Here is a 26,212-nt window from a genome sequence, read left to right as displayed (position 1 = left end):
ACCAGGGAAGTTCAAAATTTCATTTGTTTCTCTCAAAAATCTGTGCCAGTGTAGTATTGTCTTCATTTTGCAAATGACTGTCTTACAATCACAGCTCCTTAAGTGACAAAGTCACTTTCTATTTCTCTTTTTTTCAGCCTTTTGTGTTTTTCTATATCATTGTCGGCATGCTAACAGCAGGGACATCCTGTGATGAGTCAATAGTATTGGTTCTAATATAAAGAGTAAAAACTCTGGCTGTATTTTCAACTAATTGCTTAACTGGCAGGATGATGGAACAGAAAATATATTGAGAAGGGTAAGTTAGACTTATGAGGACCTGGCATTTGCTACAGGCAATTTCTAAGCAGATTAAAAAGACGTAAAGAACAGTAACAAAATACAATAAGCTGTTCAGCTCCTAGCATCATAACTGCTAAGTACGTTTGTTGAAAGAATGAGTGAATGAATGAATTGGATGTATTTTTAAATATTTATGGAAATGACTATGATGATACATAAAATTATTGAATACTTACCATATGGCAGGCACTGTTTTTAGTCCTCACATATGTTTTTTTTTTTTTTTTGCGGTACACGGGCCTCTCACTGTTGTGGCCTCTCCCGTTGCGGAGCAACAGGCTCCGGACGTGCAGGCTCAGCGGCCATGGCTCACGGGCGCAGCCGCTCCGCGGCATCACATATGTTTTTTATATGTCTTTTTTCAAAATTAATTAATTAATTTATTTTTGGCTGCGTTGGGTCTTTGTTGCTGCGCGTGGGCTTTCTCTAGTTGCGGTGAGCGGGGACTACCCTTCGTTGCAGTGCTCGGGCTTCTCATTGCGGTGGCTTCTCTTGTTGCAGAGCACGGGCTCTAGGCGCACGGGCTTCAGTAGTTGTGGCATGTGGGCTCAGTAGTTGTGGCTTGCAGGCTCTAGAGCTCAGGCTTAGTAGTTGTGGCGCATGGGCTTAGTTGCTCTGTGTCATGTGGGGTCTTCCTGGACGAGGGCTCGAACCCGTGTCCCCTGCATTGGCAGGCGGATTCTTAACCACTGCACCACCAGGGAAGTCCCTTTATATGTCTTTTTAATCAATGTACTCATTCTATTAGGTTGGTACTATTATTACCCCTCATTTTACAGTTGAAGAAACTGACGTTCAGAAAGATAAGTCATTATAGTGGAGAGGTCCTGTCCTCTAGTCCACTAGTAGCACTGTGGCCCGTTCCTTAGTCACCTGATTTCATAGTGCAGTTGGCCAACCATGCTCTCACTCCAGCAAGCCAGGCCCAAACCCATCTATTTGTCTTCTCTGTGGCGCCATCTGCTGGAGATGGAGCCTGCTCTTGTTACCTTTCCCTAGCACTGTCTCTTCCAGCAATTTCTTAGTGACTTCTTGCTACAGAGTCTGTTGGCACCACTTGCCAGGGTACCTCCTCAGCTTTAACCAGGGACAGGAATAGGTGGGGACAGGGCTGTTAATTTCAAACATAACAGGGAGACTCTGGTCCAGGGCAAGGGTTCCAGTCCTCTAGATTCAGACTTTGCTCCCATCTCTGCTGTCTTACCCCTGTAAGCCACAACAATAGCCTGTGTATCCTCTGTCCAGCCATCCTGCAGTTTATTGACTCCGGGGATGCCGTCAGTTCTAAGGTGTACCATGTATCGCTAAGGAAAAGAAAAACATAGCCAATGACAATTGCATAATGTCATCAACTGAAAGATGCATCCCTGTGTCAGAGAAGTTAAAATGTGAAAAAAAAGAGAGCATCTCAAGATGGATGAAATAGAGCATATAATTGTGTTTTGATAGATTTTTCTAACACTTGGGGGCTGTTCATAGCCAGCTTTCTCATGATCATTGCTACTGCCAACTTGCAATGTTTTGTCCCTCCTTTTGGGTGCTATGAACTGTAGCAGCTGCGGTCACAAATGGTGCCCTCCCCCCGAAACTAGTGGAGTGTGTATATTTTGGGTGTGGTGGTTAGCACGAAGAAGAGAGTGGTAGGGGTGATAAGGAATGGATGCAGTTGGAGGACTATGGAATATATGAGACGATAGGAAGTTTAGGGAGTGTCTAGAAGTGTCTTTTTTTTTTGTAACCACTTCATGATATTTTGAACCACTTCGTAATATAGAAATAGTTCCATTCCCTGCCCCCCAACAAAAGCTCCTTCCTGCCCCTTTGGAGTCAGTTGCCAGCCCAACCTCTGCCTCTGGCAATCACTAATCTGCCTTTGATCACTATAGTTTTAATTTTTAAAGAATTCATAAAAATGGAATCATGCAGTATATGGTTTTTGTGTTTGGAATATTTCACTTAGCACAATGTTGGTTTTTCTTGGGGGGGGGGGTACACGGGCCTCTCACTGTTGTGGCCTCTCCCGTTGTGGACCACAGGCTCCAGATGCGCAGGCTCACGGATGCGGCCATGGCTCACGGGCCCAGCCACTCTGCGGCATGTGGGATCTTCCCGGACCGGGGCACGAACCCGTGTCCCCTGCATCGGCAGGCGGGCTCTCAACCACTGCGCCACCAGGGAAGCCCTAGCACAATGTTTTGAGACTTTTTCACGTTGTTGCATGTCTCAGCTGTTCATTCTTTTTTATTGCAGAATAGTTATTATTCCTTTGAAAAGGTTATACCACAATTTGTTTATTCATTTATTAGTTGATATACATTCGGGTTGTTTATCCAAGCCAATGGGGAACCATTCAATATGATATTAGCTGTAGGTTTTCTGTAAATGCTCTTTCCTAGTTTGTTGTCTTGCTGTGGATGTTGGATTTTGTCAAATGTTTTTTCTCTGTCAATTAAGGTAGCCATATGCCTTTTCTTCTTTAGCCTATTAATATGGTAGATTGCATTCATTGATTTTTAGATGTTGAAGGATCCTTGCATTCCACTTTATTATGGTATATAATTCTTTTTACACATTGTTGGATTCAATTTGCTAAATATTTTGCTAAATATTAAGGAATTTTGTGTCTAAGTTCATAAGAGGTATTGGTTAGTAGTTTTCTTTTTCTGTATTGTCTTTGTCTGGTTTTGGTATCAGGGGAACGCTGGCCTCATAAAATAAGTTGGGAAGTATTCCCTCCTTTTCCATTTTCTGGAAGCAATTGTCCAAAAGATGTGTTAATGCTACTTTAAATATTTGGTAATTTCTTCAATGACTCTATCAGGGCCTGGACAGTTCTGTTTCCATCCCACAAATTTTTATACCCTGCGTTTTCATTTTCATTCAGTTCAAAATACTTTCTAATTTCCCTTGTGATTTATTCTTTGATCCTATGGGTTATTTTTAAGTGTGTTGTTTAGTTTCCAATATTTGAGGATTTTTCTAGATATTTTTCTGTTATGGATTTGTAGCTTAGTTTATTTGTTTTTGGAGAATATACATTGTATGGTTTTAATTCTTTTAAATTTACTGGGACTTGTTTAATGTCCCAGAATGTGATCTGTCTTAGTGCATGTTCCAAATGCACTTTAAAACAGTGTGTGTGCATTCTGAAGTTTGGGTGGAGTGTTATATAAATTTTAATTAAGTCAGGTTAGATGGCAGTGATCTATCCTTATTGATTTTCTGACTACTTATTCCATCAATTTGCTGATAGTGGTGTGTGGAAATCTCTACCTATAATTGTGACTTGTTTACTTCTCCTTTCAGTTCTAAGAGTTTTTGTTTCATGTGTTTTGACACTGTGTTATTAGGTCCATACACATTTAGGACTGTTATGTCTCTTGATACATTGACAACTTTATCATTTTGAAATATGCCTCTTTTTCCCTAGTAATATTCCTTATTCTGAAATTTACTTTCTTTGATATTAATATAGCTGCTCCCAATTTCTTTTTATTAATGGCTGCATGCATATGTCATTTCCCATCCTTTTACTTTTAACTTATTTTTTTTTAACTTAAAGTGGGATTCTTGTAGACATATACAGTTTTTTAAAAAATCTAGTGTGATAATCTCTGCTTTTCAACTGTGCTCTTTAGGCAATTTACATTTAATGCAATTATTAATTAAATAGTAAATTACCTTTCTTAAAAACATAATTACTTTTCTTTTAAGAGACTAAAAAGTAGAAAAAATCTTTTTTTTTTTTTTTGCGGTACGCAGGCCTCTCACTGTTGTGGCCTCTCCCGTTGCAGAGCACAGGCTCCGGACGCGCAGGCCCAGCGACCATGGCTCACGGGCCCAGCCGCTCCACGGCATGTGGGATCCCCCCGGACCGGGGCACGAACCTGTGTCCCCTGCATCAGCAGGCGAACTCTCAACCACTGCGCCACCAGGGAAGCCCTAGAAAAAATCTTTTATATATTGTATACACGTTTAGCATTTCTACACTCTTCTTTTTCCTTTTGTATCATTTTTCTTCCAGCTGAAGAACTTTCTTTAACATTTCTTATAGTGCAGTTTGCTGATTTACTCTCTGAATTTTATTTGCGTGAAAAAAAATCTTTAGTTAACCTTTATTTTTAATATATCAATTTATTGAGTGTAGAATTCTAGATTGATGGTTTTTACTTTCAGTACTTAAAAAAAGTCTCCTGGCTTGCATCATTTCTAATAGGAAGTCTGTAGTCAATCTTTTCTTTGTTCCTCTTTATATAATGACTTTTCGTCCATTTCTCTCTCCATTATGTTTGTTTTCCTCTACATTTTTGAGCATCTGGGGCATATTTATAATAGCTGGTTTAGAAGCTTTCCTATTTCATCATCTCTGTCATTTCTAGGTTTATTTCTATTGATGGATTTTCCTCTTGGTTGTGGATTATATCTACTGCATGCCTGAAAATTTTGTTTGCATTTCATGACACTGGAGTTTTATATTGTTAGGTGCTGGATTTTGTTGTACTCCTTCAGAAATATTGGCCTTTGACCTGACACGCAGTTCAGTTAGTTGGAATCTGATTGACCCTTTTAAGGCCGGCTCAAAAGGGTGAGTCAGAGCAGCCTGAAATCTAAGATCATTTAGATCATCACTACGTAGGTGATTCCTTTCTGAAGACTCTATTCTATGCCTCGTGTATGCCTATCCCTGTGTGAGTTCTGCACATAGTGTGGCCTCTGCTTTATGGTGGTTCTTCAGCAGCCTTGGGAGTTTCATCTAAACATATGCAGATCAGGGTTCAGCCAATGATTTGAAGGACCCCCTCTGCAGATCTCTTGAGATCTCCCCCTCAATGCTTCTCTCCTCCCTGGGATTCTGCCCTACAAATGTAGCTTCCTTAGACTCCCAGAACTCTTTTCCTCAAGTCAGTGAGACAACTGGGTTCTGCTTGCCTTTGTGCTGTACCCTGGAAACTACCTCCAGGTAGTAGTCCAGGGCTAGGGCTCACCTCATTGGTTTCCCAAAGTCTGATGGTCAGCTTTAGGAAAAGCATGTGTGGTGTTTGAACTGCAAGCTGAACTAGCTTCATTTTTTTTTTTTTTTTTTTTTTTTTTTTGGTGGGATATTACTTTTACTTAAAAGAATAACCAATAGACAGAATATGGTTATTCAGACTTGGGTATTGGGAGATATTTTCTTGTAAAAGAACAAAGTGAGCCTGCCACTTAAAGGAAACAATTGACAATATTTGTTGCTAGTGATAAAATATGAGATTTCAGTAAAAACTAGCATTTTACAATTAGCAAATTGTATCTGACACCATGAGCTTAATATCTCCCCTGTAATTAAAAGGGTTTTAAAATTTTTTTATTAAAGTGTAGTTGATTTACAATGTTGTGTTAATTTTTGCTGTACAGCAAAGTGACTCAGTTATACATATATGTATTCTTTTTCATATTCTTTTCCATTATGGTTTATCACAGGGTATTGAATAGTATTCCCTGTGCTATACGGTAGGACCTTGTCGTTTATTCATCCTATATATAATAGTTGGCAACTACTAATCCCAAACTCCCAATCCTTCCCTCCCCCATCCCTTGGCAATCACAAGTCTGTTTTCTATGTCTGTGAGTCTGTTTCTGTTTCATGGATACGTTCATCTGTGTCGTATTTTAGATTCCACATATAAGTGGTATCATATTGTATTTGTCTTTCTTTTACTGACTTACCTCACTTAGTATGATAATCTCTAGATTATCTAGGTCCATCCATGGTGCTGCAAATGGCATTATTTCATTCTCTTTAATGGCTGAGTAGTATTCCATTGTGTGTGTGTATGTGTATATAAATATATATATATATATCAATCTATGTCTATATCTATACCACATCTTCTTTATCCATTCATCTGTCGATAGAAATTTAGGTTCTTTGTATGTCTTGGCTATTGTGAATAGTGCCTCTATGAACCCTGGGGTGCGTGTATCTTTTTGAATTATAGTTTAGTCTGGATATATGCCCAGGAGTGGCATTGATGGATCATATGGCAACTCTATTTTTAGGTTTTTGAGGAAGCTGAATTCTGTTCCATAGTGGCTGCACCAATTTACATTCCCACCAACAATAAAAGGCTTTTCTAAGGAGACGGAAGGGGTGATATTAATAAATGTGATTTTAAAAATGTTATGTAATATAGTATGTCAATGTTTGGAAGACCTTCATAAATCAGTGAACTAATATTTTCCAAATGACCAATGCATGATGTTACAAAATCATGCACAAGTAAAAGATACATTTAAAGTTCAAGATATACCCGAAACTAACACAATGTTGTAAATCAACTATACTCCAATAAAAATTTTTTTTCAATAAAAATTTTTTAAAAATAACAAATAAAGTTCAAGATAGACTGAGGGATTTTAATGTAATAGAGTAGGAAAAGTTTATCGATACGATTTCAGATTCCACACTGCAACTAACTTTTACAAAGCTACCGTTTGTTGTGTTTGGATATAGTATCAAAGAAGAAAGCCCACAACTATCTGATTAAGGTACTCCTTTTTTCCAGCTACATAGCTGTGTGAAGCTAGATTTTTTTTTCACATGCTTTAAACTTCTTTTTTTTTTTTTTGGCCGCGCCATGAGGTTTGTGGGATCTTAGTTCCCCGACTAAGGATCGAACCTGTGACCCCTGCAGTAGAAGTGCGGAATCCTAACCACTGGACCGCCAGGGAATTCCCTTTTTCACATACTTTAAACAAAATAACATATTACAGCAGATTGAATGCAGAAGCAGATGTGAGAATCTGGATTTCTTTTATTTAGACTAGACATCAAATAGATTTGCAATCATGTAAATGAATACAACTCTTCTCCCTAAAGTTTTTGAAAACGTCATCTTTCCACAAAAATATGTTATTTCTATTAAGTTGTAATGTGTTTGCTATCGTTATTTTAAAATGACTTAATAATTTAAGATACTTTGTTTTAATTTTTAGTATGATAAGTATTGATGGTTATAATTCACATAAACAAGGCTTTCTGATATCTCTAAGAATTTTTATGAATAGAAAGGGGTTCTGAGCCCAGAAAGTTTGGGTTATCTGTTCTTTAAAGATTATGTGGATCTCAGCAGTGAAAACATCTGAATCTGGTGACTTTTAAAATGGGAGATCTACAATCACCGTTTCTATCTTGCTGCTGTTATTGCTTATTTCAGTTTTCTACCTTTTGTTGAACAATTTTGGTAGCTTAAATTTCTGTTAGGAAATCATTCATATGTTTTGGGGTTTCAAATTTATTTCCATTGAGTTGCAGGTTGGATTTCTCATATTTCCTTAAATGCTTTTTTTATCCTTGGTTATTTTTCCATTCTTATTCCTAACCTTGATTTTTTTTCTCCTGACTCACTCTTTTAATTAATTAATTATTTAAAAATTTTAAATCAATTTATTATTTATTTTAAAAAATTGAAGTATAATTGGTTTACGATAATGTTAGTTTCAGGCATACAACATAGTGATTCAATATTTTTATAGATTATACTCCATTTAAAGTTATTATAACGTATCAGCTATATTCCCTATGCTGTACAATATATCTCTGTAACTTTATTTTATACCTTTTAGTTTGTACCTCTTAATCCCCTTCCCCATCTTGCCCCTCCCCCTTTCCCTCTCTCCGCTGGTTTGTTCTCTGTGTCTGTGAGTCTGTTCCTGTTTTGTTATATTCATTTGTTTGTTTTATTTTTCAGATTCCACATATAAGTGAAAACATACAGTGTTTGTCTTTCTCTGTCTTATTTCATTAAGCACAATACCCTTTACGTCCATCCATGTTGTTGCAAATGGCGCTGGACTCACTCTTTATTCCATTCATTTTACATACCCCACTAATAAAACAGTATGAAAGCTTTGGGACAAAGAGAATGGAAGGGATGACCAGGACAGACAAGAAATGTCAAGGAAGAAGGAAAGGGGACTGATGTGGTATATGGTCTGTCCCTCTCATCACTGGGAAAGTCCAAGAGAAAAAGATGTCAGTGGGGATTGCCCGCTGGTCTCTCAACCAGGGTCACTGCTGTTCACAAACGTACCAGGATCCAAGCTCTGCTTCTCAACTTTGAGCATCCTTAAATTCAGTTTCGCTAGTGTCACCAGCTCTGGAGTGACTGGCTAACGTTATTCACAGAAATGACTGATGTAAAAACTAGCATGCCGATTTAATAGTCTCCTAACAACTGAACCGCAGTACCTGTGTCTACCGGTCAAAGCATTTCTTCTCTTTGCAGACACGTGTTTGTGGTTTCCTAGAGACCGATCTTGGAGATGCATTTGTAAGGAAGTGAGGAAGGTAGGATTTGGCAGAGGGAGAAGCTGGACTGCAAGGAAGTGTCAACTGAGATCTGCTGTGGTCCTTGGGGAGCTGGGAGCTAAAATGACCCTTTAGAGTTGCCCTAAGTTGAGGCAATGGGGCTGGGCCTTGAAATCTCCAGTCGGTCACTGGTGGTGGGCACCCCCTTGGGAGGGGCTGTAACCTTGGCTGAGGCAGGTCCCTGCACCCTGGGTCTGTACCCGTGAGGGAGGCAGCTGTGTGTCCCCAGCTCCTGGCAGATGGGGGATGGGTGCCTTGGCCCTGAACAGAGTGTCTGTGCAGAGTCCCACAGCACTCACTACAAACATGTTTGTTGTGAAATGCATCCTGGATTCAGAAACAGTAAAATGTGAAAAAAGTATACATTAAAAAGGTAAATTCAGTAGTGTTTTTGGCATGGAGGTGGAAGCTAGACTCCTGGAAGACCAAAGTAGAGAATTGGAAATCCAGAGGCCGAAGCCTCTCCATTGTCTGTCAGTCATGATTCTTCTTGCAAACCTGTTTTACTTTTTGTCCTTGATATTCAAACTTTCTCTGCTGAATAGTTTAGCAAAGCCCACATGGGAAGTGGATAATGGCCACTGGTAAATGTTTAAAAACTGGCCCCTGAAGGAAGAGAAGTAGGCACAGATATTCGTATAACTTTTACTGCTATAAAGGATATGGAGGACAATTTATAGGCAGTAATGAATGCTACTATACTCTTTATTGTAAATTCCATATAGCCAATTGATTCTCGCAGGATGCTTTCATTGACTTTTTTAGAACTCTTGTGTTCCCAGCCAACCTATAGTAATAACTGATGAATGCGTCCAGCTTTGACATGAATCCTTACTTAAATTAATGAATAAAACAAAAGTGAAACAACAAAGATGCACGTCAGAACCTTACATGTTTGTCAGTGATGTAAGAGACTTTGTTGAATCACATAATAGTTTTCAAATCCTGGAAGAATATCTCCTCAGATCTTTGTCTTCTTTACTATGTAATGGCTATAGACACGATGCTTTAAATTTCATTTTTATCAGTGGTTCTCAAATGGGGAGAGATTTTGCCTGTCAGGGGACATTTGGCAGTGTCCAGAGACATTTTTGGTTGTCACAACTATAGAAGGGGTGTTACCAGCATCTACTGGGTAGGGTTAGCAACATTTCTCCTCCAGAAAAGAATTATCTGGCCCAAGGTTGAGAAACATTTATTAACATTTTTAACGTTTTCCCCATAACTTTTTAAAGCTTAGACAATCAACAAAACAATAAATCAAGTCCAGATTGGTAGCATTTGCCAATTTCTGTGGTGTAAATATTCCCATTATGGCTAATTTCAAGCTACCAACATGAGGTCCTCAACTGTGGCGTCAGGGAAAGACATGCAGTTAGTTCACCGTTATATTTCTACCACAACGGTGCAACAGTCGTAACTAACTCCAAGAGCATAAATAATAGTAAAATGCAGTAATATAATTAGTAAGTAATAGGTTCTTGTATTTATTACCATTGTCTATAACATAATGTATTTAATTGTTAATAAACATTTAAGTTTTAACCGTGGCTATGCTTAACAGCTGACTCCAAAATTCTTAAAAATAGAGCAGTGGGCTCTTGCAGGTCAGAATGGACTGGTCTGGCTCAAGCATGCCACTGGAACGGTTTCCATCACTCTCCAGGTCACACCTTCTGCACTTGCAAAGACTGACTCAATTCCAGTGTCAATTTTCTAGGGCACAGACTCTGGCCCGGATGAGGTCAGCTACCAGCCCACGGTGTGACCACACAAAAGCAGGCCTGTGAATATGGCTGGATCCAAATGGAGCCTGCATCTTCTATTTAGGAAATTTGTAGAAGCACCACTGTGAGTGGGCAGGCACCCTGAGAGGCCCGATAACAGTGCTGCAGACACTGACACAGCTTCCTCCCCTGTCCTGTTTATCAGGACTTCGTGCAAACCTACGTTCTGACTCATCTGCTCCCCAAGATTCCAAAATAATATATTAGATCAGTAGTTCTCAAAGTGTGGTCCCTGGATCCACAGCAAATGCCTCACTTGGGAACTTGTTCAAAAAGCAAATTCTTGGGCTCCTCCACTGACCTTTTCTGGGGGATGGAGACCCCCAGACCGGGTTTCAAAAACTCCTCTGGGTTATTCAGAGGCATGTTGAAGACGGAGGGCTACTGTATGAGATTTAAAAAAAAAATTTTTTTTTTTCGTTTGTTTTTGGCCACACTGCTTGGCTTGCAGGATCTTAGTTCCATGACCAGGGGTTGAACCCTGGCCCTGGCAGTGAAAGTGCCAAGTCCTAACCACTGGACCACCAGGGTACTCGCTATATGAGATTGCATAGCTTTCAAAAAGAAGTTACATTCTATCCTTTAGGACAGCAACAAAACAAACCCAGATGGTCCTGAGTAAATGTGGTATTTCCTCCATTCTCCAGAAATGACAGATACTCTCTTAGGATGGGCTACTTCAACAGAAGAATAATCTCATCAATCATATATATATTGATTTTTACTATTTCTTCTTTTAATTCCTGTGAATACTTTAAATAGCCCCATACATGCTACTAAATTGTATTTATCTTTTATAATTTAACTTTTAGCTGGTAACATCCTCAAGGGCAGAGATTATGTATTGTATTTGGTTTAAGCCACAGAACTTAATATACTACAGAGCTCATAGAAGACATTTAAATATTGATTGAATAAGTATGAAGGTTAAAACAAATTCTCTTTTTTTTTGTCTGATCCTTTGTTTTCCTTTACTGGCGTTATTTAAAATTTATCATACATAATTTCTAAAGTAGTAGCGCTGAAATTTTATAAAGAATTTCAATAATAATTAAATAAAACAGAAAATGACTGCTCTCTGGATTTTTTTTCCCGAATTTGTACCATTATAGTATAAAGAAGAAGAATCACCAGGGTTTCCATTGACAGGTAACAATCTGATATTTGGATATGTTTCCTTCTAATCATTTTTCTAGGTTTATATGCTTTTCTTACCAAATGGAGACTATATGCTATTTTTCTAGTTTTGTTATCCTACTTTTTTATTAAACATTATGTCACGAGCATTCTCATATCACTGAATTTTTTTTGAACATATTATTCAATTGTACGTCTGAACTATATTCCCCCATTTACGACATTTGGATTGTTTCCAACGTATCCCTTTTTACATAACTGTTGTGATGGAAGGGGTTGCATATTTGAAAAACCGAATACGAGTCCTTAGAATCAGGATTGAGTGTTTCTAAGCTCACCTGGTCATCTTTTTCCCCCTTTTATATTGAAAAGCTTCCTTATCAGTTTGCTTGTTCAAGCACACATCTCTCCTATTCTTCCATTTCAGGCCCTTATCAGGATTTAAAGCGCATGTTTACATAAACATCAAAATCAATGAACGTCTGAAATTTAAAAGGAGCCTTTTTACAGAAGTGACTATCTTCCCTGGTTTACATGAATTATCTCCCATCCGGCCAGCTGTTCCTTCTTCTCTGTAAACTTCCATTACTGTTACAATCACCTGCGTCAACTCTTCAGGTTTTTGTGTCATAATTTCTAAACCTTAAATCAGGAAAAAGCTAATAAATTGTTATTTGCTTATTGAATTATAGGTGACTCAGGAAACAGAAATCCATGTAAGAATGTTACCATGTTTATTCGTTGAAGGAGTTTTTTTTTTTTTTGGTAAAAGCTTTCAAAAGCCCTAAAAATTAGCAAAGCATCTTAGCTCAAAGAGTGAATTAACTTCCTATGTTAATTTATTTCTGGCAAAAGTCAGATATCTTTCAGATGAAATATAACCCAACGCACACGTATACAATAAAAATACTTTGTAAATCGAAACAAACCTCTTTTATTTTGCTAAACCATGTCACCCATTAAGAACCGACTGAACTGAATAATATTTCTTTCCTTTTTGGGTGGGGAAAAGTAATGTGTCAAATATTGTTCAGTAATGACTGAACTAGAAATTTAAAAACAGCTTCAATGGCATAGAACCAAAAATAAATGCATTGTAAACAGTTTTTAGGTCTTTTTAAAAAATAAATTTATTTATTTATTTGTTTATTTTTGGCTGCGTTGGGTCTTAGCTGCTGCGCGCGGGCTTTCTCTAGCTGCTGTGAGCGGGGGCTACTCTTCATTGCGGTGCGCGGGCTTCTCATTGTAGTGGCTTCTCTTGTTGCGGAGCACAGGCTCTAGGCCCGTGGGCTTCAGTAATTGTGCCTCATGGGCTCTAGAGCACAGGCTCAGTAGTTGTGGCGCACAGGGTTTGTTGCTCTGCAGCATGTGTGATTTTCCCGGACCAGGGCTTGAACTGGTGTCCCCTGCACTGGCAGGCGGATTCTTAACCGCTGTATCACCAGGGAAGCCCCAGTTTTTAGGTCTTTTAAAAATTAAAATCTCTGATATAATTTTTTCACCAATTTAATATTGCTTCTTGAGTTGGACTTAAAAAATGAAAATCTCTGATTACATCTCCAATCATCTCACTGAAAATCTTGATTGCTGAACACGTGACCAAAGAGATCATCTCAGTTTCCTGGGGTGAATGTTCAATTATCACCAAGATATGTGAGCAGTCTAGAACTCAGGGAGGAGAGACAGCTCTACTTCTGAAATGACTTAAATGGATGTAATTGCCTAAGTTTACTGGAAGTTTCACAGGCTAGCAATGAACACTATACTTTTGAGCTAGTATTATTGTCCAGGGTTTTCTCACTCCAGCACATTGATTTTGGCAAGCAGGTAACTTCAGGAACTCCGACGTGGACTTCTCGTATAATAAGTAAAGATCTGGCATTAATGAACATAATTGAGGTGTTTTGCTAAGAAGCTTTTGCACCTGACCTAGCAGGTACAAGTAGGTATAATAACTTTTTTCTCCTTTTAAAATTGAAGTAGAGTTGACATAGGTATATAACTTATTAAACAATGCAGCATCGATTTAGAAGACTCGTGTTTCAGCCCACGTTTGTTCACGTATCCACGGATGGGAAACTACAAGCGCGCTGCCGGAGGGTGCCGCCAGGGGCGCTAAGCCTCAGCGGCTTCGTCAACAACAGGCGCCCTGGGGCGCTCTTTCCTCTCGCTCACCTCAGCTTCCGCCGGAAGCGGCTCTGTCAATTGTTGCCTTTCGGTATTTGGGCTCGCTATGTGTAGTGGGTTCGCGGCGGCTGGCTGGATGAGAAGGCTTGGTTCAGGGAGCCGGAGAGAGAAGAAGAAAACTCGAGCTTCAACCCGGGCAGCGAGATGGACATTCTGAAATCGGAGATCCTCCGGAAGCGGCAGCTGGTGGAGGACAGGAACCTGTTGGTGGTGAGGATCCTTGGGGTCGTGGGGCGTGGGCGACGGAGGAGCTGAGCGTTTGCGTGGGGGAGGGGAGTCTGGGGGAGGGGAACGGTACTGAAAGGGTCCTTGCCGGATGGGGTTTAGCCAGAGCCCCGCCGCTACCCCGGAGCGGCTCCCTCTAGACCGCTGTGCCCTTGGTAATCACTTTGGAGCCTTTGGGATGGAGGTGTGGGGATTGCGGGAAAACCCGAGATTTTGGCGATTTCCCTTACCCGCCGCCTCACCTGTCCCTTATCCCCGTTCCCATCTGCCGGTATTCTTCGGACGTGCCCCAGTTTTTCTGGCCGTTCACTTCTGTCGTTTTAGGAAGGGTTTGTGCTTTATGTATACTTCCTGTTTTGTCACACAGGATATTACAAAGATGTGGTCCAGGACCAAGACTTAATAAAGTTAATAGTTTTACTACTTCATCAAGGAAGATAGTTAAGTGAAACTGCTTCCCCTCCCCCATTAGTGCTGAGCATTGAAGAATCAGTGACAGCTGGTAGTTTAGTGCTATTGTCTTGATTCTTGTGAAGCATTGCTTTTCACCCTTCGTATAAATGGGAACAGAGTGAACAGGCAAATAATACCTTAGTACTGAAAATAGTTCTGACTTCACGGACCCTCTCAAAGAGTCTCAAGGACTCCAGGGGTCTTGTGGACCACACTTTGAGAATAGTCTGACTTAGGTCTTTGGGTGTAGTGTGTGATTGATGTTTATGATGTAGTGCAAGTAAGTTGGGATTGTTAGCTTGGCCGATGGCAGCTTTCATAATTATTGAAACTTTAAAAACAATTAACAAAGTGGAGCTAATTAAATAGAATGTTATTTAGCAAATGCGCGGGGAACTGGGGAGAGAGCTTGTCCATAGTTGTACCTTGATATTTTCGTCTGTAACTCAGGGGCCTTTTTCTTTTGATGAGTGGTTTCGGAGTATTTGAAAAAGCTAATTTAGATGTTGAAGTGCATAGTGGGTGTCAGAGCCAGGTGTTGAAATTTAAAGTGCTTTAGAGGGAGAATTGAATAACGAAGAGCTCAGCTCGCTCTCAGGGCTTAGAGGGCTGTTTGCATAATCAGGTTCTTTGTCATGGATATAGACCAGCCTTTAAAAGTGATCAATTACAAAAACACTGATTCTACATAATTGTTATTAATTTATCATCACATATAAACTGTTTCTCTGGGATGTCTTTCATTTTGTAATTTGATAGTAGATTTAATTACTCAGATAACCCTGGCCAGAAGGTAAGATTGATTTTACAATTAATACCAGCAAAGGAAATACATGAAATGGGGATTAAAATACTGAAAGTCATAGTTCTGGTAATATTAATAGTAATCTGCAAAGCATTATGCAGAATGCTTCATATCTCATACCTCATATAATTTGTACAGCAGTCCCATAAAATTACTGTTACTCGCATTTATAGATGAGGAAATTGAAGCTGAAAGAAGTTAGATTGATTTACAGAATCGCACAGCTAGCAAGAGATAGAGCCTGAATTTCAATCCATCTCTCCCACTCTAAAGCTTGCTCTCTTCACCACTACAGACAGGCTGTTTATTTATCTCCACCCTGTGAACATAGAACTAGTTTTGATAGGGTTGATCTAAGGATTAAATTACTTAAAATTAAATTAACATATGTGCAAAGCACCCTAGTATGCTTTCTCATTTGAGCTTTACAACAGCTCTGCTTGGTGCATAGGGCAGTTAGGATGCTCTTTCCACAGATGACGAAGCCATCTTTTTTTTCACTGTCCTAGCCACAGTAAGAAATAAATCTGTATTTTCATCAGATACGTATGAAAAAAGTTTCATGCAACATTTCTTGTCTTAACTACATGTGATTCTATCATATGTTTCACTGTTTTAATCCATCCTGTTTCATTTTTAAAAACAATTCTGGTTGGGGGTCAGTGAATCCTTTCATTATCCTTTTCTGTAGCTGGGGAACACCTGTTTCTGTTGTATTGTTTTTCTAGAAGCGCCACCTCCTCTTTGGTCATTTTGAGTGATGTCCCAGCTTTTTTTTTTTTTCTTTTTTTAAGCTTTATTTAACTATAGTTGATTCGCAATGTAGTGTTTAATTTCTGCTGTGATTTCTACAGCAAAGTGATTCAGTTATACATATATATTCTTTTTCATTATGGTTTATCACAGGGTGTTGAATATAGTTCCCTGTGCTATACAGTAGGATCTTGTTGTTTATCCATCCTATCGATAGCATGGTGTCCCAGCTTTTTATTGTTAGTCTGAGAGTTGGATAGTAAACACTCAGCTTGTGAGAGCCCCTTTGTTAACCTCCTGTCACCTGTGCTAAGTGCTCTACGTGATGTAACTGCTTGGAGGTAAGTGCGGTATCTGTGCTGCTAGAATGCCAGCGCTTTGGCGCCCCGGTGTTGGTGAGTCTTCATTGAACTGCAAAGCCTCATTTATGTGGAAAGCCAGGCTATTGCAGGACTCAGTGGGGCTTAATTAGCAGTTTTATTAGTTTCAGTTTTGAGCATGGACTTTGTGTAGAATTTTAGCTTTGTTTTTTTCTCCAAAATTTTTTGAATATTTCCTATATTCAAGGTACTACACTGTGTGCCACAGAGGATTTTTTAAAAAAAGTAATGCTTGGTCCTTTTCTTTAAGGAACCTACTTTCAGTTTTACAGAGAAAAGAGAAGCCATCAGGCAAGAAATTCCTCACCTTTCCCCTGTTAAAGTGGATGAGATATTGGCTGTATGTTGGGTCAAACCTACCACTTACATGTTGGAGCCCAGCTCTCACCTTTTGTAGCATCATCAGAATCTGAAAAGCACTTGTCTCCTTTCTTTCTGTGTCTTCAGTCTCTACTGGCTTATCTCCAGCAGCACTGAGACATACAAATCTCTCCCATCTTTTTTTTTTTTTTTTTTAAACACAGCTGTCCTTTTTCTTTACAGCCAAGCTTCTTCTTATTTCCTACTCACTCCTTAACCTGATTTCTACCTGACAGTTGCACTGAATCCATCCTAATCAGGGGCCGCAGTGACTTCCATGCTTTCTTAACCTCAGCAGCATTTGCACTCGGCTAGTCCACTTTCTTTTTTCTTTTTTTTTTTGTGGTACGCGGGCCTCTCCCGTTGCGGAGCACAGGCTCCGGACGCGCAGGCTCAGCGGCCATGGCTCACGGGCCCAGCCGCTCTGCGGCATGTGGGATCTTCCCGACCCGGGGCACGAACCCGTGTCCTCTGCATCGGCAGGCGGACTCTCAACCACTGCGCCACCAGGGAAGCCCTGGTCCACTTTATTCAGTCTTCCCTTGACGTCTCTTACCCCACAGCGTCCTGTTTCTCCTTCTTCTCAGGCTGCTTATTCCTGATCTCCTTTACAGGCTTCTTCTTTTTTTGTTTTTTTATTGTTTAGTTTTTATCCCTTAAATGTTAGTTTTCCTTAAAGTTCAGGCCTAGGCTACTTTCTCTTCACACTGAAAATTCTCTTACATTAATTTCATATTCACCTCTAGATTTCAGTTGCCATCTGTAACAGGGGTTCTTAAGTGGAGCCTTTGGATGGACTTCAGAGTATCCATCAGTTCCTTGAAATATTATAAAAAATTGAGCATGTATGTATACATGTGACCCCTCTTCCCCTCCTCCTGTTGATGATATTATTAAAGGGATATTTGGGGCTTCCCTGGTGGCGCAGTGGTGAAGAATCCACCTGCCAGTGAAGGGGACACGGGTTCGAGCCCTGGTCCGGGAAGATCCTACATGCCGCGGAGCAACTAAGCCCGTGTGCCGCAGCTACTGAGCCTGCGCTCTAGAGCCCGCGCACCACAACTACGGAGCCCGTGTGCCTAGAGCCCGTGCTCCGCAACAAGAGAAGCCACTGCAATGAGAAGCCCGCGCACCACAACGAGGAGTAGCCCCCTCTCACTGCAACTAGAGAAAGCTGGCACACAGCAATGAAGACCCAATGCAGCCAAAAATAAATAAATAAATTTATAAAAAAAAATAAAGCGATCTTTGACAAAAAGGTCAAGAACCAGTCATTTCTGGGCTGGTGAAAATCTCTGTGCCCATTTATCCCTACCACCAATCAGCTGTTCCAGTTCTAAACCTGTTTCATTTATTCAGGCCTTTGAACTTGCCTTTCTTCACGCTTGTTCCTCGCTTTGCTTGCACGGTCTTCTGTAATCCTCTCCAGTGCCTCTTTCTTTAGTGGTCATTTAGGAGCCTTTCATGGTTTTTTTGGTATAGTCAGAAAACAGTGTGGTAGGGAGTTTGTCATGTTGATACCATGTTTTGACATCTGCAAAGAAGATTTATTTTCCTCAGCATTTCACTGTGAAAAAATTTAAATGTACCGAAAACTCAAAAGAATTATACAGTGAACACCCATACGCCTACCATCTAGATATTGCGATTAAACCTGCGATTAATATTTTAATATATTTGTTTTATCATGTAACTGTCCGTCTCTCCATCATTGTATATCCATTCATCAATCCATCTAGCAATGCACAAAGTACTTTTACCTCAGAATAGTAAAACAGGCAGAACATTTTAGGATAGTGGAAGGCTGCTTCTCCACAATTTGACGAGAGGCACTCACAAGCTAAGTCATTACTGTTTCACCTCTCACAGATGAACCATAAAAGGCTGGGAAACCACTTGAAATGGCCAAAGGTGAGGCGGCTCTTCTGGAACAGCAAATCCATAGACAAGTGTTTTCCAGCTGCAGACAGGGTCATGAAGACAATGTACTGATCTTTATGCATTTCAGATTAATTTACAGACATTGATACACTTTACCCCTAAAATGTAATGTAACATAATTGCCAAAATATAATTTGGCGTGTATATCATTGACTAGTGTTCAGTGTTTGTTTATACTTTTTTTGGTATGTCAGCAAAATTTTATGTATGAAGAAAATACACAAATCATAAGTGTACCTACCATTCAGTGAATTGTGACAAATGCATATGCCTGTGTCTCCCAGTCTGTATCAAGATACAGATACTACCCTCATTCCACCTTCCAGTCAGCCCCTCCCCTCAAGAATAAACTGCTGTACTGATTTCTTTCCACTGTCCCTTGGTTTTGCCAGCCCTATAACTTCACGTAAATGGGATCATACTGTGTACTCTTATATGACCCACTTTGTTTAATGAGAATAATGTTTTGAATTTTATTCATGTTGTTGCATGTATCAGTTGTTTACTCCTTTTATTGCTGAGAAGTATTCTGTTATACAAATAGACCCAGTTTGTTAATCTGTTCTTCTGATAATGGGCAGCTGGGCTGTTCCCAGGATTTAGCAATTATGAATAAATCTGCTGTGGACCCTTTTGTGCAAGTCTTGTGTTTTCATTGCTCTTAGGAAAATGTTAGGGAGTGGAATTGCTATGTCATGGTGTACATTATGGGTTTAGTTTTATAGAAATCCACCAGACCTTTTTCCAAAGTGGTTGGACCGTGTCACACCTTCACTAGCAAAGTAAAAGGGTTCAGATCTTTACATTGTGTCAACAGTTTGTGTTGTCAGTCTTTAATTTCAGCCACTCTGGTGTATGTAATAAGCCAATGTAGCAATTTTTCATGGTGATTGTTGACTGTATCCTATCTAGGCATATAAAATAGTAGAACCTGTTGGAAAACAGTTTGGTAATGTCTTAAAAAGAAAACATAGGCCTGCTACGTGAACGAGCTATTCCACTCCTAGACATTTACTCAGGAAAGTAAGGTATTCTTTTTTTTAAAATTAATTAATTCTTGGCTGCGTTGGGTCTTCGTTGCCGCCCACAGGCTTTTCTCTAGTTGCGGCGAGTGGGGGCTACTCTTCGTTGCGGTGCTTGGGCTTCTCATTGCGGTGGCTTCTCGTTGTGGAGCATGGGCTCTAGGTGCACGGACTTCAGTAGTTGTGGCACGCGGGCTTCAGTAGTTGTGGCTCGTGGGCTCTAGAGCGCAGGCTCAGTAGTTGTGGCTCATGGGCTCTAGAGTGCAGGCTCAGTAGTTGTGGCTTGCAGGCTCTAGAGCACAGGCTCAGTAGTTGTGACGCATGGGCTTAGTTGCTTTGTGATACGTGGGATCTTCCCGGACCAGGGATCGAACCCATGTCTCCTGCATTGGCAGGCGGATTCTTAACCACTGCACCACCAGAGAAGCCCAAGATACTCTTATTATAAGAGCTAAAAGCTTTATGATTTCATGTTTTATAAAAGACAGTTAAAATTTTTTTTGAATCAGTTTCTTTGTATGATGGGAGGTAGGGGTGTGGTTTATTGTTTTCCATGTGATTATCCATTTGTTCCAGCACCATTTATTGAAAATATTTTTCTTTTCCCTTTGGTTGCTTTTGGAATCATCAAAAATCAGTAATAGTTTAACTGTGGCTGCGTTCTGGGTGCTCTGCTCCCTTGTCCTAATCTGTTTGTTGATCCTTGTGCCCGTGCCACACTGTCTCGATTGCTGTCGCATTCTGGTGAGTTGTAATGTCAGGCAGTGTAAATGCTACCACTGTATTTAATTTAATTTTATTTTTATTGAAGTATAGTTGCTGTAAATATTATATAAGTTACAGGTATACAATACAGTGATTCACAATTTTTAAAGGCTGTATTCCATTTATAGTTATTATAAAGTAATGGCTCTATTCCCTGTGTTGTACAATACATCCTTGTAGCTTATTTTATACCTAATAGTTTGTACCTCTTACTCCCCTCCCATTATATTGCCCTCCCCCTTCTCCTCTCTCCACTGGTAACCACTAGTTTGTTCTCTATTATATCTGTGAGTCTGTTTTTTTAAAATATTCACTAGTTTGTTGTACTTTTTAGATTCCACATACAAGTGATATCATACGGTAGTTGTCTTTGTCTGTTTCACTTAGGAAATGCCCTCCAAGTCCATCCATGTTGCTGCAAATGGCAAAATTTTATTCTTTTTTATGGCTGAGTAGTATTTCATTGTGTATATATACCACATCTTCTTTATCCATTCATTTGTTGATGGACACTTTGGTTGCTTCCATATTGTGCTGTTTATTTTTTAAGCAGCTTTATTGAGGTATAATTGACACACAGTAAACCGTACATATTTGAAGTGTACAGTTCGGTGAGTTTTGCCATGTTTACACCTGGATGCTGTCACCACAGTGAAGAGAGTGAACATGTTCATCTCACCCCAGAGTTTCCTTGTGCCCCTTTGTGATCCTGCTTTCCTGCCCCACCTGTGCCCTACCCACCCTGTCCACAGGCTACCACTGGTCTGCCTTCTGTTACTTTACATTAGTTTGCATTTTGTAGAGTTTTATGTAAACAGAATTTTTAAGTATGTTCCTCTCTTATCTGCTTTCTTTCAATCAGCCTAATAATTTTTTTTTTTTTTTTTTGCGGTATGCGGGCCTCTCACTGTTGTGGCCTCTCCCATTGCGGAGCGCAGGCTCAGCGGCCGTGGCTCACTGGCCCAGCCGCTTCGCTGCATGTGGGATCTTCCCGGACCGGGGCACGAACCCGCGTCCCCTGCATCGGCAGGCGGACTCTCAACCACTGCGCCACCAGGGAAGCCCCCAGCCTAATAATTTTGAGATTCATTTATGCATTTGTCTGTATCAAGACTTCATTATTTTTGTTACTGAGCAGTATTCCACCATTGTATGGATATACCTCAATTTGTTTATTCATTAGGCTGTTGATGGGCATTCAGATTATTTCCATTTTTTTGGCTATTATGATAAAGCTGCTGTGAACGTTGGTGTATAGGTTTCTGTATGGACATATACTTTCATTCTCTTGAGTAAATGCCTGGGAGTGGAATGGTTGGATCATACAGTAAGTGTCTGTTTAACTTTATTTTCTTAAAGACTTTGTAAGATTGGTGTTATTTCTTTCATACATTTTTACATAATTTTATATGTAATGATATAAATATATATGATTATGAAGTATATAGAATTCACCTGTGCAGGAGAGCTTTTGGTATAGTTTTCTATTTTGGATGGCATCATTGAGAATACATACTGCCTAGCTAACAGGATCCCTTGACAGTTGACAGTTCTTTCACTTTGAAAATCATTGTGTCTCTTTAAATTGTGTTTGAGTGCCCAACCATTAGGTTTATTACCTCAGACTCTTTAAGGCTTATTTCCATTCTTCAGCCAGAAACGGACCCTGCCATGTGGTTCGTGATCTCACACGTATTGCTCTGCTTTGGATGTCCAGGCTGTGTATTTGTTAGCTCTCCAGTGTCTTTTTGTAGAACTCTTGATGATGTTTGTGTTTCATTTATATAAACACTAAAAACCTTAATCTGATTGAAGGAATGATGATTCTAATTAATGAAATGGTGACAGTCATGTTGCCTGCGGTTTTTAAATTTTGACTCTCCCTTATTAGTGTGGGCCGACGTTTCCGGTGATGTGGTAGAAAGACTTGTACTCTTTAGACCCGTGAATCTCAGGTTTATAACCCAGACAGTACAGCTTGGACAAAGTCCAAGAATAACATGTATGAAGCACCACACAGGAGTTAGGTTCTGTCTTTAAAAGGAGAAGTGCTCTTTATCTATACCCTTTTCAACTCATTTCTAAAATCTGCAGGAGTGAGAGGCCCAATGGGAAGGTCAGGTGCTTTAGGAGACAACCCAAATAAAGGTACTGTCAGTTCAGATGGTGTCTTAAAACCCTTACCAGCCACTTTCAGACTTGTGTTTGTAGGGTTCTGTTGTATATTCTGTTGTTAATTCAGCAAACTTAAGAGTTCAAAATCTTTGAGTATAGCCAGAAAGGAAACTAAATTTGTGAAATGAGTAAACAAGTCCTAAAGTCTCACTGGGGCTCCATTACTAGAGAGCTCTTTAACTTTGGGCAAGTTCTCTACCCTGCCTGACTTACCTATAAAGGGGGGTGTATTATTAATGCTTACATCCTACAATTTTAATTCTGTCATAAATGTATCCACCATACTTTGTATTTCAAAGTATGTTTTCAGTGTGCTTTATAAAATAATGTCTTATAATTAGAAGTCACTGCTTAACTTGCTTTTCTTAATATAAACTGCTCTTGTTTCTAAACAAAAGTGTGCAGAGTGACATCTGAAACATGGTAGGGAACTTTTTTTTTTTTTTGCGGTACGCGGGCCTCTCACTGTTATGGCCTCTCCTGTTGCGGAGCACAGACTCCGGACGCGCAGGCTCAGCGGCCATGGCTCACGGGCCCAGCCGCTCCGCGGCATGTGGGATCTTCCCGGACCGGGGCACGAACCCGTGTTCCCTGCATCGGCAGGTGGACTCTAAACCACTGCGCCACCAGGGAAGCCCCACCCTTTTGTTTTTGACAACCTTTTGTTGCCCTGAAGTGAGGGGTCACATAGTATGAAGCAAAATGTTTATATTTTTCTCACTAGGACTCTTTAAAATGAAAAGCAAATTAATTTTCAAAAATTAAATGTATTGTTAATAGGTAATGCATTCAAATGATTCAAAATTCAAAACATACTAAAGGGTGTACAATAAAAAGTTTCCTTTTTACCCATGTCCCGCAGCTGTACAGTTCACCTCCTCCAAAGCAGCTAACATTATCAGTTTTGGGGTCTCCTAGAGTTATTTCATGCATATAAAAGCAAATGTGAAGAAGCAAATATCTTTTCTCCTTTTTGAATACAAACGGTAGCATACTAGATTCACTCTTCTGCACTTGCTTTTTTCATTTATAAAAATATAGAAACCACTTAATTTAAAAAAAACCCTCCTTTAACAGAAACCGAGGAAACCCTGAAATTGAAACAATAAAGAACTATAGTAACCAATATGAAAGTTACTGGAAAACAGTAAATAATAAAACAATAATTAGGGCAAATAATGCATTAATATGTTCTAATAAATTGGAAAATCAAAGTGAAATAAGTGACAAAAAAGCAAGAAATAGAAAATCTGAACAAACCAGTAGGTAAGGAAGAAACAAGAAAGTTGTCTGACAGCCAAGGGAAGAAAGCAATTGAAGAAGGAGGGAATTAGCAGTTGACTTGAAGATCCTTTAGTTTTGCACCTTGGAAGTTAGTTATGACCTCAGGGGATTTTTCAGTGGAGCATTAAGAATGGACTCCCAGTTGTTGGGCAGCTGCAAAGAGAACTGGAGGTGAGGAAATGGAGATGGAATAGAGAAATGTTTTATTGTCCTTCTGCTGTAATTGGTACTTAGCATGATACCCAGCACAGAGTAACGAATTTTTCCTTTAAGGTTGCAGAGTCTTGAACATATGTAAGTGATGATCATTTGTGCCAATAGAGAAGGAAAAGGTGAAGATGCAGAAAATAGATAACTATGAGAAAGGCAGGAGAAATTGAGATCTGGAAGACAGCTGGAAGGGGTTGGCCTTAGACAGGGCGAGGGTTTCCTCTTCCATTCTGAGATGCAGAAGGGATTGGTGCTGGGAGGAATTCGGAGTTCTTGTTTGCTGGCTTCCCTTTTCTCTGTAGAGTGACTTAGTCATTTGCTGGAAATAAGGGGAGAAATAAAGGGCTTAGAGGTTTGAGAGAATGGAGAATGAATAATGATCAGTGTAGACAATAGGAGAGAAAGATGGGTAAATACATCAGGATCAGTGGGCAACATTGGGACGCAAGTGGTTTCCCAGCATTTAAGAGCTAGGTGCAGGCATGGAGAGTGCCAGCAAGTGGACTCTTGTAGGACAGAACACTTGTCGGTCTCAGGACCCCTTTACATTCTTAATTACTGATAGCTCCAGAGAGCTTTGTTTATGTAGAATGTATTTATTGATAATTACTCTATTAGAAATTAAAACTGGGATATTGAAAATGTATATTTATATTCTCTGTACAAGTACAATAAAAAATCCATCATGTTAGCGTAAATAATACATTTTTACGAAAACTATGTTTTCCAAAACAAATGAAATTTAGTGAGAAGAATGGCATGTTTTACATTTTGCAAATCTCTTTAATCTCTGGTATATAAGAAGACAGTTGGATTCTCCTGTTTCTTTTTTCAACCTGTTGCAATATGTTGTTTTTGTTCAAGTATGTGAAGAAAATTCATCTTGAAACAGAGGTAGTTGGAAAAGGGAGTATTTTAATAGCCTTTTCAGTAATTGTGGACGTTTTTCTTTGATACTACACCAAAACTGGGTAAGTGGTAAGTTTCTTAAAGATTAGCTCAGAGTTTAGATTCGGACACATATCAATAGACTTTTCGTGTACTAAAATCCATTGACCTGTTCTGCTCTAGATCTGTTCTGATTTATCCTGGTCATAGATCTTTCGCCTGTACATGATTTTGTGAACTCTTGCCTTTGTTAACATCATGAGTTTTTTCAACTTTGCTGAGTTATGCAGATCTTGTAAATGATGTGTTTCATTAGACAATATTTAAAAAATTACATTTGTTAACGTCACCACTGATTTCATCAGAAAAGCCTTTAAGTATTGGGAAGCCATCAAGTTCACAGTGAGGGATACCACTTTTCTACCCTTCTGATTTTCGCTTGACAGGTGGAATTTTATCATAGGCAACAAATACTATCATTGTTTTCCTTTAGGTGACAGGTTTGCTTTGTTCAGTTTTGAGAAACTGTTTGCCAGATATGCAGGTCTGAAATAATCAACCAGTTTGGTTTTCTTTGAGAGGACTGTCCTACGCCATTATATAGTGGAAGTGCTTCAATATATTTCATTTCATTTCGTCATACCAAATATTAAAAGGCCATGTGCTCCAGGGATGAGATTTAGTAAAATTGTACTTTATCAAGATATTCTTAAGAGAAACTGGCTTTTTTATTTTCCTGCAAGTGCACGGTGGTGAAGAATACAGTGACCACTGGTACATAAACTTAGCCTTCATTTATGCTAAGGTTCCAGTAGTTTTCGTCACCATTGCTTTTGTACCATCAGTGCAGGTCTGAGCACAGTGAAAAAGGGGTGGGCACATATATCTTAGTATTATTATGAAAATAAATTTTACCTAGTGGAACCTCTGAAAAGGTCTTAGGGACCCCCCAGAAGTCCACATTTTGAGAATTGATGTTCAAGGCATAAGGTTTTGTTAGGTGTGTTCAATGGAATTGAGAGACGGTAGTGAAAGATACCATAGTTAAAGATTGGACCATGGTCTCTGGCCTGGAGAGTCCTTTTACTTTTTTCCTATGTATCAGCTCATTCTGAGAGGCCGCCGGTATGTTTGTCAACGCACTTATT

At 39.5% G+C, this 26,212-nt stretch overlaps 1 protein-coding gene across 3 annotated transcripts in view; it reads left to right on the top strand.

Annotated features, from left to right (window-relative positions):
- Positions 1 to 13,598: 13,598 nt before the first annotated feature.
- The window catches only part of PRPF18 (pre-mRNA processing factor 18), a 58,051-nt gene continuing 45,437 nt past the window's right edge, over positions 13,599 to 26,212 (top strand). The window contains exon 1 of one of the 3 annotated variants that reach the window (XR_004348548.1): positions 13,599 to 14,013. Coding sequence is in view for 2 of the 3 variants with exons in the window: in XM_032623436.1 (XP_032479327.1) it covers positions 13,948 to 14,013 (66 nt within the window). In the remaining variant the exon portion in view is untranslated. The remainder of the gene's footprint in view (positions 14,014 to 26,212) is intronic. The other 2 variants (XM_032623436.1, XM_032623437.1) reach the window with 2 other exon arrangements.

This window comes from Phocoena sinus, chromosome 2, assembly GCF_008692025.1.
Source record: "Phocoena sinus isolate mPhoSin1 chromosome 2, mPhoSin1.pri, whole genome shotgun sequence".
NCBI lineage: Eukaryota > Metazoa > Chordata > Mammalia > Artiodactyla > Phocoenidae > Phocoena > Phocoena sinus.
The sequence above is the reverse complement of the archived record's forward strand: the minus strand, read 5'-3'. Positions and strand labels throughout refer to the sequence as shown.